At 38.0% G+C, this 18,762-nt stretch overlaps 1 protein-coding gene across 4 annotated transcripts in view; it reads right to left on the bottom strand.

Moving 5' to 3' along the window:
* VPS13B (vacuolar protein sorting 13 homolog B) overlaps positions 1–18,762 on the bottom strand; it is a 996,761-nt gene that overhangs the window by 83,075 nt on the left and 894,924 nt on the right. For all 4 annotated transcript variants that reach the window (XM_075063129.1, XM_075063127.1, XM_075063130.1 and 1 more), the window contains exons 40-42: positions 15,670–15,866; positions 5,983–6,164; positions 3,688–4,037 (exon numbers count right to left, since the gene is read on the bottom strand). In XM_075063129.1, coding sequence (XP_074919230.1) covers positions 3,688–4,037; positions 5,983–6,164; positions 15,670–15,866 — 729 coding nt within the window. The remainder of the gene's footprint in view (positions 1–3,687; positions 4,038–5,982; positions 6,165–15,669; positions 15,867–18,762) is intronic.

The following is an 18,762-nucleotide window of genomic DNA, read 5'->3' as shown; positions in this document are numbered from 1 at the left end:
CCAATGAAACAGTGTTAACCGGGACGACTTTAAGTGAGGAATTACTGTACTAGAAATGCCTGGGGTGGGAGGGTTTTGAAAGGGAGAAAAGAGGCAAAAGGAGGAGAGGAAGAAATGTAGACTGGCAAAGGAGAGGATAGGAATAATAGTTAAAGGCGAGGATCTAATCCGCAGACACAAAGGGCTTGGCTACATTAGAAATTTCAAAGCGCTGCCCCGGCAGCACTGTGGGAGTGCTGCCACGGCAGCACTTGGAAGTGTGAGTGTAGTCAGAGCCGCAGTGCTGGGAGAGAGCTCTCCCAGCGCTGCTTGTAAACCACAACCCTTACGGGTGTAGAGTGCAGCGCTGGGAGCCGCGCTCCCAGTGCTGCCGCCCTGATTACACTGACACTTTACAGCGCTGTATCTTGCAGTGCTCAGGGGGGTGTTTTTTCACACCCCGAGCGCGAAAGTTGCAGCGCTGTAAAGTGCCAATGTAGCCAAGCCCAAAGAAAGAAAACAAACAAAAACTGGGGCACTGTGCAGGAGTCATGTCAACAGAGGACTGACTGGCCACTAAAAGAGTTGCAAACAAAAAACATGCTTAAGACTGGGTTAGGGGAAAATGCTCTCTTGAATCAAAATAACAATCAAAGGATTTGACAAAAGATCAACACCCTGAACTGGGTATGGACAAAGGTCAATTCCTGGGGGACAACTCCCTGCCCTCCCTAATCTGTTCCTAACTCTTTCTGTTTCTTCAGGGAGGCCTGGAAAGTCTCTCTTGTTCATAGGGTTTTCAAATAATTTGTGAACTCAATTCAGAGAGGAAACCCCCTTCTCTATATACTGCTGGTCCACGAGCTTTCCCTGGTCTCAGGGCTCTGTGCTCATTTGAATGACCACAGCCAGAAAGATCTTCCAGCTCAAACTTATTTCAAAGCAGTGCTGGGTTTGGAAATGAATCATAAATGAGTCACCTCTGTGCATGGGGTTATCTTCTGAGTGTTTTCCAAGCTACTGTACAGTTGTGGAAGAGTTTTGCATATATTACTTAATGTGGCTGTTCTGCTGAAAGGACTTTAATAATTTCACATATCCTTTCCAACTGTTTTTCTAAGGCAGAACAGCAATCTTTGATAATTGTTATAGTTAAAACCTAAGGTATGAATGCCTGCTGCGTTTTGGCATTATCAACCGAAATGTAAATAGCAGCCATATGTATACACCATTCCTTCTTCCAATCCTTGTAGCAGAGATATAAGGAAGCTGCTGTGATCACAGATATCTGCCTGACTGGAAGATATCTTGGAAATCAGACTGAGTTTTCTTAATGAACTGGGATCAATCTGCTAGTAACAGAGAGGTTAAGCACCACATGGCCTTAAGGGGAAAAAAATGAATTGGTTTCCTCATCTTTAAAAAGTGATATTTAATAAATTCTAAGGGGTTCAGAAAAACATTTAGGCCCCAAAGGGATGTTTACATTTTTCTAAAATATACTCCCATAGTACGTACTTGGGGAGCTATTTTATCAACTGACCCTTGGCCTATGGAATTCAGTGAAACACTAAAGATTTAAAACAATTTGGAATGGTTTAAATGTCCAAATACAGTAGAAAAACATTGCATTGTTATTCAAGTGAAGCATGCATTTTCTGTTTCAGCATATACTCTATTATTAAATAATTACTCCTTAATGTTCTCTATACATTACTTTTATAATTAAAACCTTATTTACTTCAGCTTTGCATTCAGTTGTGCATTAGATTGTTACAGCTTGTATTTGAACAGGCATTTCATATTATAAAAGATTAGACAGTGAAACACAAAGTCAATAAGGGAAACTGTTTTTTAAAAAAGAGCTAATCCCCTCCGGTTTTCAGCATGTGATCTAGAAGTATAAAGCAAAATGTGTACTTGGTGTTTTTTAGGCCTAATCTATGTTTAAAACTTTCATCATTACTAAATCAATCCACATCTAGGAAACAAAGACACTGACAAAGGCTTCTGTTAAACTTGAACTCTTGACCTAAAGGTGCAAGGCCAAATTGCTTCATGCTTCATCTGTCTGTCTCATCCACATGGAATATAAAGTTACTTATGCCATATATTAATCTAGTAAAAAATATGTGGAGATTTATTTTTCCTGCTTATTAAATACATGTTTCTTGTTGGCAGCATTTACTCTGTATTCGATGTGAACACCGTACATCAAACAATACTTACAACTGGGAAATTCATTTTTCCCCCTTGTGGAGGTAAAACCACATACATAACAGCTTGGTAGCAATTTATTTAATAAGCAGTTTTGAACCCACTTCTGTGTCAAATGTCCCCTAATTTCAAAGTAGTGCAAGTTTTTAATCTAGAATACTCAAGGCTAGATACCCACCACATCAGAACATGGTGGCAAGTACCCTTGACATGAGAGGAAACGAGAAAATTACAGCAACAATTACAGAAGTATATCCTCCTGTGGATCATGTTAACATTGCCAAAGCCATGTATAAATCAGAACCAACTATTCATAGAATGTACCTGTCAGCAATATACTATACAACATATGGCTCTACTTAATCAAATATACAAGTCCATTTTTTCAACTTGGAATGTTCCTTCAAGGCACTGTGTAGTCAGTCAGCCATCTACACTCTGATGTGGTTTAAAACATTTAAATATTTACGCACGATATTTTACTTAGATGTATAACTGTGTCTGAGAGACCTTTTTATCCTAAGAGGAAATTAATCTTTCTGAAGGCCATGTTTCAGTAGTTGCCACACATATCTCAGATGAGGCTCTTGTTCTAAAACAGAAATATTATGGGCTTAACTGCGCTAACAAGGAATCTCATGTTTTTTCTATGTTTGTTTTTTATTAAATGCACTGTTCAAAATATGACAATAGATAGAAATTGTAGCTACAAAGATCTTTGTTCACAGTGATATTTGAACCAGCTGTAAAGATTTAAATCACACTAGCTCTTGTTTTATGAATGTCCTTTTGCAACAAGCAAACCATGGAGTGCCCTTAAAAAAGATTTTTTTTTATATATAAAACAGATGTTTTATCTTTTTTTTACTTTGCTATTGTAGTGCCATTACAGGTAATTAATTCACAAGAAACATATTGGTCTGTAGGCAGATAAAGAAAATTATTTGCGTTCAGGGCTGTATTGAGGTGAGAGCATTATAGACCTTTGAAAGTTCACTGCAGAAGCAATGTTCTTTGCACCAGAATTGGTCTTGCCGATTTATGCTGCATATACAGAATGTAATGTGACACTAGTACTGAACTTCAATAAGAATAAAAGCAGTAGCTGTTGGACACAAAATGTCATACTACTAAGAATGAACTAGTCTTGCATATCATACATCATTTACATATTAACGGACTATTTTGTATTTCAAAGACCCACTGGGTTAGAATCTGATCACAGTTATACCAGTATAAATCACTGTCACTCCACTGAAGTTCAGGCAGTTAGTCTGGATTCACTCAAGTGTAACAGAGCAGAATGTGGTCCATTATCCACTAATTTTCACAGCTGTGTTTGAATTAATGCTAAATACTAGAAAGACTTCTACTGTAAAAGTCTTTTACATCTTTGACTATTGTTAATAAATTAAGTTACCACCAACTTTGATTTTAAGTGAATCCAAATAGCCAGAATGTAACTTCTTTCATGCTATCATATTTGCATACCTGTTGCCAAGCTTGAAATGCTGTATTCAGAGAATGAACTGCATGCTGCCCAAAATTTATGAATATAGGGTCCACCATCACAGTGCAGTCCAGTAACCTTTCTGTTGCACTGCTAGAAATGGCAATCTGCCCACAGATTTTGAAAGGCTTCACGATATTCTGCATAGTAACATTTCGGCACTCCAAAAGTTTACAGTCAGTCCATGTAGAAAACTGGATCTCCTTGAAGACTGAGTCATCATTCCACTGCCGGAGATATGTGTGGGGCTCTTTGAAGGAAACTATCATGTATTCTAGTTCAGATGGAACATTTTTATCAGAGGTAAATGGTTGAAGGGACCTTGCTGATGCTGTTAAATTAAAGAACAGATAGAATTAAAATTGGATATCAATAATGCACTCAAGATTCAAGAACATCTTTGCTTTCCCAAATTATTTTTTATTTGGAGGAGCTTTTCATCTGTTCTAAATGTGTAAAATACATAGGATAGCTTAAATGTCTGAAACTTAAAATTATTGGTGAAAGTGTACAGTATTTAATAAACACAGACACAACTATAATTAACATAATCTTATACACTGCAAACACAATGTACGTAAAAATAAAATCCATCCAGATATATCCATAAATTTAAGTGACCAAAGTACCTTGTATACGTTACTTTTGGTCCTACCTCTATCTTTTACTTTTTGTCTGTTAAATCCAATGTTAGGCACCATTCCTGCATTTTGTGGAGTGCAGGAAGATTCCTGTACCAGCACACTACACAATGCAGAATTGGGGCCTTACATTGTAAACTTATTTGGAGTAGCGACCATATTATTGTCAGTTCTGTTTGTGTAGGGGAAGTATGTATATAACATGCCAAACATATTTATAAGCCTGTATAAATAATGAATACCAGTAACACTGTCATACTTGTTGAACTGCCATTCTGCAGACTAACAGCTTTTATAATGAAATTTCTATACTTGCTCTGATTAGCAGAGTATTCAAAAACCATAAGTGTACCCTCCCTTTCACAAGCAACATCATCACTCAAAAACTTAAACCAGAACATAATCCTGAAACTTCGAAATTGAGAAATATATAACAAGGGTTTCATGTGCTTCATTAAAGTCTTGATCCTGGTCCAGATTCAGCAAAGCAGCTAACACTTGTCTAATATTAAGCATGTGAGTAGACATGTTGAATTTGTTATGATTCATGTCACCAGGACTATTCACATGCTCAAAATTAGCATATGCTTAAATATTTTGCTGCACTGGAACCAAAATGCTCAGCCATTTGCACACTCAAGCCCTATTATCTTTAAAAAATGTTCAAAAATGTAACTGATTCAGTAAGTTTTGTACTCTATTTGTACAGCACCTAGCACAATAGAGCCCAATACTGACTGGGACTTTTAGGTGCAATAAAGACAACAGCATCAGCATAAACCCAATTGCTGCTGAAAAATGAAACAGCTGTGTTTGATTTTAATCTGATTGTTGCTTTTTCCATTATGTGTAATTCCACAGCTCCAGCAACTGGAATTGGAGTATAATAGTACCAAAAGTTTAAGTACCGTACAGGGCTAGCTGGTGTACAATTAATTTACTATATTTTACTAGGATTAATGTTAGTAAAATTTGATAATGGATATATTTTAATTTTTCAGAAAAACCCAGAACTACTAATGAAAAAAGCAGTTCCTTTAAAAGGTATCTTAGGTATTTGTTCATGTTCCAAGGAAAGCATTGTTGGCATTTGAAATCAGACAATCTAAAGATCTCTTGGAATGTATTTGCCTTCAATGCAATGATAGAGAGCCCTGAACAAAAACAGATTAATCTTTCTAAAAATGATCATAATTGGAATAACAATTATATTTGCAGTTCCTTTATCAAGGCATCCATACTAAAGAGGTTGCAAAATTGTCAAATATTTCAACAATAATGTAAATATGTTGGAAAGTTTAAAAGTTGAATTGGTTCTATAAATTGGCTCGAGAGTGAACTGGCACCTGCTATCACTGGTCAGGGCTAAGAAAACTGAACTGCTTCTACATACAATCACTCAATCCCAAGGGACAAAGTGAAGCTGATCAGTCAGTCACACTGCTTTTGGAATGTACTCTATCAGTTGACACACAACAGAAGTTGTGAGTTTGCACTGTAGTGACTACCAATGGCCTTTCCTAGTAGTGATTTTTCATAGTTTGCTGCCTGAATAAGAAACTGGGACTATAGAAGGCAAAATGATAGTAAATCATAATTAAATGTTTTCATTATTGTGAATTAAGAGGTACGAACCTGTGCCCAGCTGATCAAGATGATGGCAGAGATGGAGTTCCAAATGAGCAAAATGGACTGAAACGCCAAGTGCAGGCACAAACCAAGGGGTAAAACAGGAGTCAACCCTGGTACAGGCTGCTAATGCTGTAGGAGTCACAAGCTGATCACATGCACTTTGTGAGCCAGATTCACTTTCAGAGCTGTGGAAAATATATAATGAAGCAGTAGATCAGCAAGTCCAGGTTTTTATTACTTTATAACAGGATTTGAGCATTTGCTATGCTGTTTTTCTGACACAGCCAAAACAACCATTTTATTTTATGTTTAACTGTTAATACTGGCACAAAGGAGGGACAAGCAAGAGCTCTGTGTAAGCTCAAAAGCTTGTCTCTCACCAACAGAAGTTGGTTCAACAAAAGATACTACCTCACTCCGCTTGCCTCTCTAGTATCCTGGGACTGACATGACTAAAATAACACTGCATACAATACTGGCATACAATTTGTTTTCAAACTGAAGTCGGTAGACAATATTTCAATCAAAGAACTTTGTTATTACAGTAGAGTGTATTCAATTTACTTACTGAAATATGTGAACAAAAAAATGAAGAAATTAAACTTTTAGAATTAATGAAAAACAGCAGTTATGTTTTAATGTTTGTTAAAATGTAGTGGTCAACTGTGTTGACATTGCACAGGCCATAAGAAAGATTTGAAAACTCACTTTACCAAGACAAAAAAGGATTTTTTAAAAGAAAGTACTCCATAATTTATATACTATAGCTATCTTTTCCACATTTGAATCCCTCCCTGCAAGCCTCTTATTGTCCTCTGCCACTGTATAGTCAGAATTTTAGAAAAATGTCTTAGACAAACCTCTGTTATAAGCTCCGCATGCAGTTGTATAAAATTTATTATGAAACAGTAACTGAATAATTTAAAAATGCCATCACAGTTGAATTTTCTCTTGCTAATGACAACTCCTGACACTATGAATATTTCCAAGACTTATCCTGAAGTTCTCTTGAGAACAGCTAAAACTGCCTCGCAAGCCTATAAGTTGCTAAGACATCATAGCAGTAGAAATAAACTTTCTAATTTAAGCCAAATCAATCATTAATGCTCCTCACTCCCACTACCTTAGCTATTTTGCAATTCTAGAGTTCTGAGGTTAAAAATCCCAGGTTTTGTATGAGACCAAAAAACTCTGAGTTTTTGTCCACAGTTAAATACTGGTTTTGTGTTCAATTGTAACCAAATATTAAATACATTATGCGAGCCTAAATTTAGTAAATAACAAAGACGTATAAAATTTGGAGCAGATCTAGATTAAAAATTCCAAAAATGTAACCAATATGCTTTGTACACTGAGGGAAAATTTTCAGCCCTTCAATTTATCTTCAATTTCCACATGTGAATCTGCAAAATTATGCATAAATATATATGTGCCCATAATTTTCATGCACAAACACTTTAATTTCCTAATGTTTATGTCACACACCTAATTTGATCATCATGTGTTATAATAAATAACTAGCATGATATTTATCTTCAAAGAGCTTAAAGTACACTTTGGGCTTGTGGACATGATGAGTTTTTGCAATTCATGAAAATGTTAGACTAACAGGTGCTATATACGTTTAACAATAAACAATTCAAGATGTGTTCATTATCAAAGGAAAAAGACAAGACGTAATGTACAGAGATAGTGAAGGAGGAAAGAGAGATCTGCTACTGGATTTATAGAGAGACAAGGTGGCTGAGGTAATATCTTTTATTGGACCAACTTCTGTTGGTGAGAGAGACAAGCTTTCGAGCTACACAGAGATTTGCCTCAGGTCTGGAAGCCCAGCTCTGTGTAACTCGAACGCTAGTCTCTCTCACCTACAGACGTTGGTCCAATAAAAGATATTACCTCAGCCACTTTGTCTTTCTAATATCCTGGGCCTGACACAGCTACAACATCATTGCATACTAGATTTATAGTTGATTTCTAATGCTTCCTTTTCCCTCTTCCACTTGTCCCCTATTACTTTGAAAATTGCCAAAGTCAGACGCCATCCATCATTGCCACTTCCATTGCCTATGTTTATAACTCTCTCTACAGTACAGCTGATCTCTGCCAATTGGTATCTCTGGAAATAAATAATTTTTCGAGATGGCTTGGGTTAATGGTTAGGGAATTGGACTGGGAGATCTATGTTCTAATCTTGGTTCTACACTCTGCCTCTATTTCCGCATATGTAAGACAGAAACAATTATGCTTTACTCTCCTCTGTAAAGTATTTGCAGATATACAGATGAAAAACATTATGCAATAACTAATTATAAGAACTAGATAATACTTAGTACTGCCAGGAGTGCAGGGGACTGGACTAGTTGACCTTTCAATATCCCTTCCAGTCCTACGATTCTGTGATTATTATAGCAGTCTCAAGGAGGGATGGGCAAAGCTTAAAAAAATAACCAATTCCAATAACCCCCTGAAATGTAAATGGTTATCTGGATCATTGAGTGCTTTTCAGTTTGCAAAACCAGTTAGTAATCTCAGAAGAACTGGCAATACTGTAAGAGCAGCCTTTCCCATGATATTTCAGCACTTCCTGTTCTGTCCAGAGACAGAGACACAAAAAAATGAAAAACAAAAAAATGAAAAAGAGAAGAAGGGGAAAGAAAGGTTAATCTAACTTTTTAGAACCTTAACAAAGATTTAATTTTCGTTTTTTTCTTTGAGTCAACTTTGAATTTATCCAAATTGATTTATTTATCCCTGTTCATAGTAACCTCCCAGAAATGAACTCTCCAAAGTAATTATTCGTTGTTATAAAAAACAGAGCCAAGTAGTATGAAGCCGTTAAGAGCATCTCAAATTTTCTTTAAACTCAAACATTTTTCTTTTCAGAAACCATTGTACCAGTGACTCTCAATTCTTCTTTCCTCATTTATTATTACAAGGATATTTTCATAAAAACCAAACTCCTTGTTTCTTCAGACTTAATATAATCGGCTTCTTACGTATTTTTATTTACAGAGTCCTAGTGTGCTAGGGCCTTTATTTCCCACCTCTAATCATAATAATGATTGTGGAACAGCATGACATGGTTGATGCAGGAGGACATGTGTCAGAAGTTTCATTTCTAGAAAGTAATTTAAGGCATTTATCCATACTTTACTGTGATCTCCATGCTCTATAAACAATATACCAGGTGGGTATAATAGCTGGGCACTCAAAACGTCGGACACTCAAAAAAATCTTTAAAGACTCTTAACTACTTTCATTTATTCACGTGGAGAAACCTTAGTTTGAAAAAGGACCACCATATCACTGGTTCCTGAACCAACTGCTGAGACCAACTCCAAGAGAAACTTGAAATAGCAAACCCCACTACTTACAAAATGCTTGATGCAATTATGTCCAGTAATCTAGAGTTAAATGGCAAGCTTGAGTAGAACTATGTTTTTTCTGCAACAGAATGAGCATAAAATTGTTGCACATTAGTGAAGCTGAGTATCTTTCCCAGTAGGAAGGAAGGGGAGAAACAGGAGAACAGAGGCAACATAGAACATAAGAACGACCATACTGTGTCAGACCAAAGGTACATCTAGCCCAGTATCCTGTCTTCCCACAAAGGCCAATGCCAAGTGCTTCAGAGGGAATGAACAGAACAGGTAATCATCAAGTGATCCGTCCCATCGCCCATTCCCAGCTTCTGGCAAACAGAGGCTAGGGACACCATCCCTGCCCATCCTGGCTAATAGCCATTGATGGACCTATTCTCTATGAATTTATTTAGGTTTTTTTTTTTTTTAAACACTGTTAGTGTCTTGGCCTTCACAACACAGAGGTTAATTTTAAGCTCCTGAAGAGGACCTCATGCTATTGTGAGAAAATCAGTGTCCCCTGAAAATCATTTGAGGCAAAAGAAAATTAGGATTCTTTGTTTATTTCTCTCACATCTGAAGAGTTTCTGGGGTTCTTCATTTTCACAGCTGTTTGGCCACGGCTGGGGAAATGATACTATTATGAGTGAGAGAGTCCATTGTTCTTATTCCCAGAAACCACTTCCAGGGTCACTACTTTCCATATTGGTATTCAAAATAATAAGTACAATTGAAGGAGTCAGCATTAAACAAATATCAATATTTGCTAACAGTTACTTCAGTGGCATCTGGGATACCACAATATAACCCCATTCAGAAAAGAACTGCAATATTTCAGATACCATTTTGTGGTAAAACCATCGGTAAATATCTATTTTTAAAAGGAGATCACAGTTCTTAGAACTAATGTAGAGCTTTTCCTATTCAAATTACTTGATATACTGTGATTGCAATCTGATTCTTTGTCTGAGCAGACTTCAGATTGACCTTCAACATTGCTTTAGTCTTAAAGTGTAAGCAATGAGAATTCGAGCCCCAAATTTTCTATCTTTCATTCTACTGCCCATTATATGTCATATGCAGTCTGGTAATAAAACAGAATTATTTGATAGTCCAGAAACACTCCTTCTGTTGAGTCCTGTTGAAGCAAAAGTAGGTATTTTAACTTTGCAGAAGTACATTAAATAAGCCTCTGATTGTGATAACAAACAATTGTGATTCACAAACATATGATAGTGGGCAAGATTCTCTGGCTTGCTCCAGAGGCACAAGGGTAGCAGAGACTGTCTGCAACTTCCCCGCTAGTAATAAAACACAGAGTTAGCTTATACAGCTCCAAGTATGGCATTGTATATTGAGGTGTGATTGTACTAGAAAACAGAGCAATAGAAACAGAGAACATATAAGTACAAACAAAATTGAATCTAATATCGTAGAATGATTTCCAAAGATTCACATGAAGTGTCAGAGTTTATAAAGCGGGCAACTTCTACAATACAGATAAGATATACTCAAAAATTATAATTTCACATCTTACAAACCCAGAAATGCTCTGGCTAAATGTGTGATGACTGGGAACAATGACTAATCCTGACCTGCATTATTCCTACTAGTCCAACAGTGGAATTCTTTAAAGCAAAACTGCCATTTGTGACAAATTGTGACAAGGAAAAATATCCACCTGGAGAAGAAAGAGACCACTTAACTCGTGGTTAGAACACAGGTCTCTAGAGGTCTAAGTCCACTATATCAAACTACTTTGAATCTAACCCAAAACAATTAACTGGAAACACAATTGTGATTTCCCATACGAATTTTTTAAAAAGTAGATGTCAAAGGCATATTGCAATTTGTTTGCACTTGTTTTATGATATCTTAGATATGAAGATGTTTCTGCTAAGGCATTTTTCATTTTTAAGGGAATACTGACAAATTACAAATCATAATTATAGAAATGCTGTTATTCAGTACATAAAATATATACAACAGCCTTAAAGCCTTTACTATGATAACCAGTATGAACAGAAATTGATGGAGCCTCCCTGCCCCCCAAGTCTTTTTCTATTTAGGCCTAGTACAATACATTGAAGTCTTTGTAATGAGAGCTTTCCATTCCTACTCCATGAAACCTTTACCTAGAAAGGTAATTTATTCTCAGGTAAGAACATAATTCTGCTCCTATACCCTCTTTTAGGACTACTCATGAGCTGCAATTACCAATTATCCCATATTACGTGGAGGTGTTTCTGTTGTGGACTATCCACTAAAGCAGAGGTGGGCAAACTATGGCCCACAGGCCACATCCAGATTGCAGGACCCTCCTGCCTGGCCCCCAAGCTCCTGGCCTGGGAGGCTAGCCCTGGCCCCGCCACCACTGTTCCCCCTTCCCCGCAGCCTCAGCTCACTCCGCTGCCACAATGCTCTGGGTGGTGGAGCTGTGAGCTCCTGGGGTGCTCCACCAGTGCTCCAGGCAGTGCAGTAAGGGGGCACGGAGCAGAGGAGATTGGTAAGAGGGCAGGGGAGTTTGGGAGGGTGGTCTGGGGGGGAACAGGGGGGTTGAATGGGGGCAGGGGTCCCCGGGGCGCAGTCAGGAAGGAGGTGGGGTTGAATGGGACAGCAGGCGGCAGTCAAGGGACAGGGAGAAGGGGTAGTTGGATGGGGCAGGGGTCCCAAGGAGCCATCAGGAATGAGAAGAGGGGTTGGATGGGGAGGCAGAGGTCTGGGGGCGGTCAGGGGACAGGGAGCAGGGGTGTGTGGATGAGGCAGGGATCCCAGGGGGGCCGTCAGGAAACAGGGGAGGTTGGATGGGGCAGAAGTCCTGGGGGGGGGGGAGCTGATAGGAGGTGGGGGCCAGGCTACAACCCCCTTCCCTAACCAGCCCTCTATATAATTTACGAAACCCAAGGCTGCCCTCAGGCCAAAAAGTTTGCCCACCTCTATACTACTTTAATAACCACTACAATTATTTCATACAGGACTTCAAACTGGATTTGAAAAATGAATGGCCTTATGAGTGAAATAAGAGTTCTTTATAAATTAAGCCACTCAACCCCTAGATTATCCATTTCTGTATTAATAATCACTCCCTAATCAATTTTGCAAATAGTGAGTATGCCATAAATTTTGGACATCATCATCTTTGGATAGCATAATAGCCATCACGGCCGACGTTACCACAGCCTGTCATCTACTACTCAGCATGTAAGCTGAATCCATATCTTCCCACAAAATCTGCAGTTTTCTTGTCACCAAATAGGATGAGACACACAAGTTTCACCCTTTATTTACATTTTAGGAATCAATGATAAAGTACTTAAAACACAAGGGATTAGCCCTTTAGTACTAGTTATTACCATATCAGAGAGGTCACAACAAAACCCTGTAGGTTTTTTTGGGTATTTTTTGGTTTGTTTTTAAAGAAAGTTATTGGTAGTGTGGGAGTCTGATCCAAAATATAAAAATCAAACACAGAAAATATACTCCAGCCAAGTTAAGGACTTTATAGGAGTAATTCCTTTTCGAAGGACAATTCTATATTTTTTTTAAAAAAATTAATCAACCGATTAATCATGTGTTACTACATCATTTAAAAATATCAAATGCTATGTAAATACGAAGTAATAATACTAAACATATCTGCACAAAAATATGATTTTTGGTACTTATATCTATTTTTCTTTTTTAATTATGGAGTTGAGAGTGGAGTGATACAGGTATCTAGGTGTAAGTTCTCTCACTTTTCACCCCATCAGTCCTGATTGGGATGGCCAACGAAGCAGTTCAAGATACTATTTGGTCTAAATGGAGATCTTAGAGAATCCACCATCAGGCATTCATTTTGTCTCTCTTTACTCTCCATGTTACTTCGTCCCTGCTTCCTCATAAGAGCTAGAAATGAATCTAAGGAAGACTATAATTTGCACTGGTTTACACTTCTTTCTGGCCCCTTTAGAGACTCAAACATGCTCCTGAATCTAGATCTCCTGGTGTGAGCTAATATCTAAAAAAGGCTTTTTTTGCTTTTCCTATGCTTACAAAATTATGGAAAGTAGCTGGATGAGTAGAATGAAAGTTATCATGGTAGATTAGAAGTTTCATGTCACTGTACCACTAATTTTTCTACAGATATATTTATTTAATAAACCGGTTCTTGACATTTTCCATATTATGATCCCATGTTATAACAGAAAAACTTGCCCCAATCTAAGTACAAAGAAAGGGAAAGTGGTCATGACTGCACGTTGGACCTATGACCACCCACACAGGTGCTGCAACCAGAGGTTGAAAACCACAGATTAATATATTTTGCATGTGTGAATTTGTATTGTGCTATGAAATGTTTCTTATGCTCATCACCATTTTCTGGGTTAAATTGGTTTACTCTATTAGCTTTTAAAGTTATTTGCATTTCCTTTAAACACTAGTGTTGTTCCTAGTGGTGGTTGCTTACAAAACTTTTTAATAGAACTCTGTGAAATATTAGATACAATGATACATCCCATTTGAGTAGAAAACAATAGCTGTGACAGCAATGTCAAATGCTTTGATGAAAAAAATCTACTGAATTTCACTAGCTTTATTTCCAATTCCCACAGAGTTCACATTTCTATGGTGCTAAGTTGACCACAAAGGTAATTTTGCAAAGGTCCCACATTCAGAGGAATTAACCTTGTCTAAAACACTTAACTTCTCAATGATGAAAATGCATTCCTTCACAATTAACATCAAGAAATCATTTCCAACCTGATATTATTAATGGAAACCAGATGTTTAATTTTTTATTGATTTTGTTCCTGACTCCCCCTGAATTCTATGGGTTCTCTCTCTCACACACACGGCAGTAACAACCAACACATGGTTGCAGTAGGCAATCTCCCAATCCATCCAGTATAATTTACTAAAAGGACAAGAAGGAGAGCAGTTTGACATCACTTGCATTGTTATTTCTGAATATCAGAAACAATAGTGCACCCCAATAGTTTTTTCAAACTCTGTAAGGTAATCAAAAAACTCATTAACAAAATCCAAACTTTGACTCTCAGTGCACTTCTTTCACAGTTAACCATTTACGAAGCTTCCACGTGTGAAGAAATGAAAACATTTATCTTCTGAAGTGTTTCTGAAATCTCCTGATGGTAAATTTCCATTTGTTAGCATAGAAAGAACACAATGTGATTGATACATAATGACCATAAAGCATCACTAAGATTATAATTAACATTATTGAGATATGCACTCACAACTGAATTGTGCCTTTCAGGTTCTGGCTCACACAGGGCTGGATTAAGGCAGGGGCTTTAGGGGCTGCAGCCCAGGCTGAAGGGGGAATCCGCAAAAATAAATCACAGGCAGCGATCAACTCTGGGCCACTAAAAGTCTCATGGCGGAGCGGGGTGCTCAGGCAGGCTGCCTGCATGCCGTGGCCACACGCTGCTCCTGGAAGCACTAGCTGCTAGTACATCTCTGCGGCCCCTGGCAGGGAGGTGGCTCCGCACACTGCCCCCGCCCCCAGCACTGTCCCTGTAGCTCCCATTGGTGTGTTCCTGGCCAATGGGAGCTAAAGGTGTGGTGCCTGCAGGTGCGGGCAGTGCATGGAGTCACGCTGTCCCCCCTCCTCCCAGGGGCTGCAGAGACGTGCTAACAGCCAGCCGCTTCCTGGAGCAGATTGGTGTCATGGCATGCTGCAGCCAAGAGCCGCCTGCGGTAAGCGCCTTCCAGCCAGAACCTGCACTTCGAACCCCCTCCTCTACCCCAACCCCCTGCCCCATATCAGAATCCCTCTCTTGCACCCGCACTCCCTCCTGCACCCAATCCCCTGCCCCAACCCCCTTCTTGTATATAGGGGCCCCACAAAATCTAAAAGCCCCGGGCCCACAGGAGAGTTAATCCGGCCCTGGGCTCACACCGAGGGCAGTGCAAAGATGCACAACTCTGGTGGTAGCTACCAGGTGCACAGGGGAAGCATGTCTCCTACTACACCACTCAATGAGGTGTGACACATCATCCCTTCCTTAACGAGTCAGTTTTGCTGCCTAGTGCAGGTGGGTGGGGATTGGCCATGGTCTGACGATCTCTTTCCCCTTTTTAATAATCTTTGTGTTCAGAGTCTCCACAGATTGCAAGGTTGACAGTTAACTTATAAATCTGCAGGAAGAGAAGGAGGTTTCTTTCCACACTCCATGGACTTGTGTGAGGGTCAATCACAATCTGAAGATCAGTTAGGAGCAATTACTACTAGCATAAGTGAAAGGACATCAGTTTCACTAAGTTTCTTGAACCAGTTCTCTCCAGGGAACAGTATACCTTTCCCTTGTTTTAAGATTACCTTTGGTCATCAGCTCCATTCTGATTGCTGTTCAGGACAATCCTCCAGAGGTCTGAGGCTACAAGCTCCTTCTGATCATTCACAAGGCTGATACTGGGCAGCTGCAGCTCACAAACTTTGCTTTCTGATAGACTGAATTCCCGGAATGCAATGAATGATTTCTGGAGCTCATCCCAGTACTCCAAGCTACAAGGAACCTGCGATATTAAAGAAATCTCAGTTACTCTGTACTTCTATACAAGTACACAAAACAGGTATCTACAGTACACTTTATAATGATAAAATTAAACTAAAATAATTGCCAAATGACCAAGAGAATTTTAAAATCTTATTATGTACCCTGTTCTACCTCCATATAGTTAAGTTACATTATTCTTAGACTTTTCTATGAAGATGTTACTTAAAACATCCTCCTATATATTGGGAAAAGAAATAGTTATTTACACTGCATGACAAAGACAATACAAAAAATCCCATATTCACATTAGGTAGTCAAAAGATCTATTGGATGTGACTATAATATGGAGTACTCTACTCCTCCATCAGTCTATTTGTATACATCTGTTGTCTCTTGTCTTATGCTTATATTGTAAGCTCCACTTTTTGTTCTGTGTTTGTATAGTGACTAGCACACTGGGGTCCTTGTCCATAATTAGAGTGCTACAGCAATACAAATGATTAATAATAATCCCCACAAAACTCTGCTTAATTGTATTTGAATTAGTGTCTTTAAAACATTTAATATAGTGTTAAAATATGCACATTAAATTAGTGAAGCTATAAAGGGGAAAGTAGTTTGAGCATCTGCTACAAATCACTAGAAAATTTTAAATTTTTTTAAAAAATCCCGATCCATCTCTGAAGGTACTTTAAAAAAAAGAACAGCTTCTCTTATGGAATGTGCTAACTGTCCAGATATCTGTATGGTCACAAAGAAAGCCATACCGTGGACTTGATTCAGCAAGTTACTTAACATATACCTAATTTCAAGTATATGATTAGACCAATCATTGTGAATGGAACTACTCAGATGCTTAATGTTAGGCATGTGGTTAAATACCTTGCTGAATTGGGGAGAATGTCATCAAAGAAAATTCTCAAGTATGTAGAAAACAAATGTGTAATCTAGAAAGCAAGAGATTCTGAAAACAGAAGAAAATATCTTGCATCTACTTTTAATTGATAACAAGGAAGTAACTGAGAATGTGAGAGAGGTTAAACTTAAAATAAATCTAAACCTAGTAATGTATGGAATGCACAGTGAAGGCACCCAAACAACCTTAATTCCACTCTGTAATGACCCTTTGCAATAACCACACAATTACGATTAGTGTATAATTGTGTTTTTAATCCTAGATTAAATTAAAATGCTTTTAAAAGATACATTCAATTTTTTCCTTTTCTTATGGTATCATTACAGGGCCAAGTATACTTGGGCACTATAACACATGTGTACTTCTTTTAAGTTTACCCTTCGCTCTGAATTCTGTGAGCTTTTAATTTTTGTTTTTGGCATAATTACAACATCCCTGAAATGTTTTTACCTCTAGATTACTGAGATATACTCAGCCTTACTCCCAGTTCAATGTAGTTTTTATTTTAAAATGTCCTTGATTTTTTAAAAATGTTCATATACAAACACTAAACAGGAAACCCAAAGAGAATGTTACCATGTGATATTGCTAATAATTAAAAGATATGTAGCTTACATTACTTAATTTTAACTTTTAGGGTCAGGTTCACCGGTATGCTTTGACTGCATTGTCCCATTCAAGAGCAGTGCAAAACAGCCTAGTTGCCAATTTCCCCCAGTGCCTGACTTTCACAACACTTTGCACACACATACAAGTTTCCCCATTTCTCTTGCCCCCTATATTCCCAGTGCTACCAACTCTTGTGATTTTATTGCAAGATTTGAATATCTGGTGCTCCTAGAATTATGTGATCACATGAGTTTCTCAGTATTCATTTAAAATAAAAAGTTCGTAGCCCTCATGGTTGCAGAGAAAATCTTGACAAAATCTTGAACCCCAAGAGTTCAAAAATCATATTGGCTTAAATATCCTAAGGTGTTTGTTTTTTTTAAATAATATATTTGGGGAAAAGAACCCCAAATATATTATTTAAAAAAAACAAACACCTCAGGATATTTAAGCCAATATGATTTTTGAACTCTTGAGGTCAACAATACTGCATTCCTCTGTGCTGGTACACACAGACACCAGTATCCCCCTTGCTCCTGTCCCCTACATTCTTCTGCATGCCACACCCACTAAGTTATTTCCTCTTGCCCTTGCTGTTGAGTAGTTCTGCTGCAACTAAGTTTTTTAAAGTGATTGTTTAGTATTAATGGTCTTTTTTGTAGGTTATTCTTCATAACTGAAAGTTTCTTCTTTAATAGGGGCTGAAAAACAGTGTTCTTCTACAGAAAATTTCACGAAGAATTGCTCTCTTTCAAAATGGCTACCATCTCCTCAATGGCAATGGCCATCTTCTCTAAAGGCAGCCTGGTTTCATTTCTGTTGGGAACAATAGTAGGTGGTAGCCATTTTGAAAAAGGCCTCTTTTGCTAGGAGTAGCCTGAAAATTTCACTCCGATTGAGTTGAAAGCACAAGTTAACAGCACAAAGAAATTTACAAATGATACTACAGTCTGGACATATTGTACAATGGGACCCAGAGAAGTCAGAAATACAGATAGACAGAAAACAATGACAAGACTGATTTTGCAGAAATGCAAGCTAATATACAGCATACTGGAAGGAATTTTTTTGGAAACATAGGTATTCAATAAATGGAAGAAAGTTGGAAAACAGTAACTGCAAGACATAAAAATTAGATGAGTGCTAACAGAATACGCAGTGAAAAAGGGCAATGCAATTTTAGATTGCATTAGTAGAGACTTAATATCAAAGGGTAGAAATCAAAGTCCTTTTTAGGCCCCACTGTGATCTGAAAGAGTGTGCTTATTTGTCGGTCCCCATTAACAGAAACATATAGAAACTGGAGAGAATTCAGGGGAAGCCACTAAAATGACCAAAGGAATAGGGTGTGTGACTAATGAGGAAAAACACACTGTATACTGATAAAAAT

The sequence above is a fragment of the Chelonoidis abingdonii genome, chromosome 2 (genome assembly GCF_003597395.2).
Source record: "Chelonoidis abingdonii isolate Lonesome George chromosome 2, CheloAbing_2.0, whole genome shotgun sequence".
NCBI lineage: Eukaryota > Metazoa > Chordata > Testudines > Testudinidae > Chelonoidis > Chelonoidis abingdonii.
Note: the sequence above shows the minus strand (reverse complement) of the source record. Positions and strands in the feature narration are given on the sequence as shown.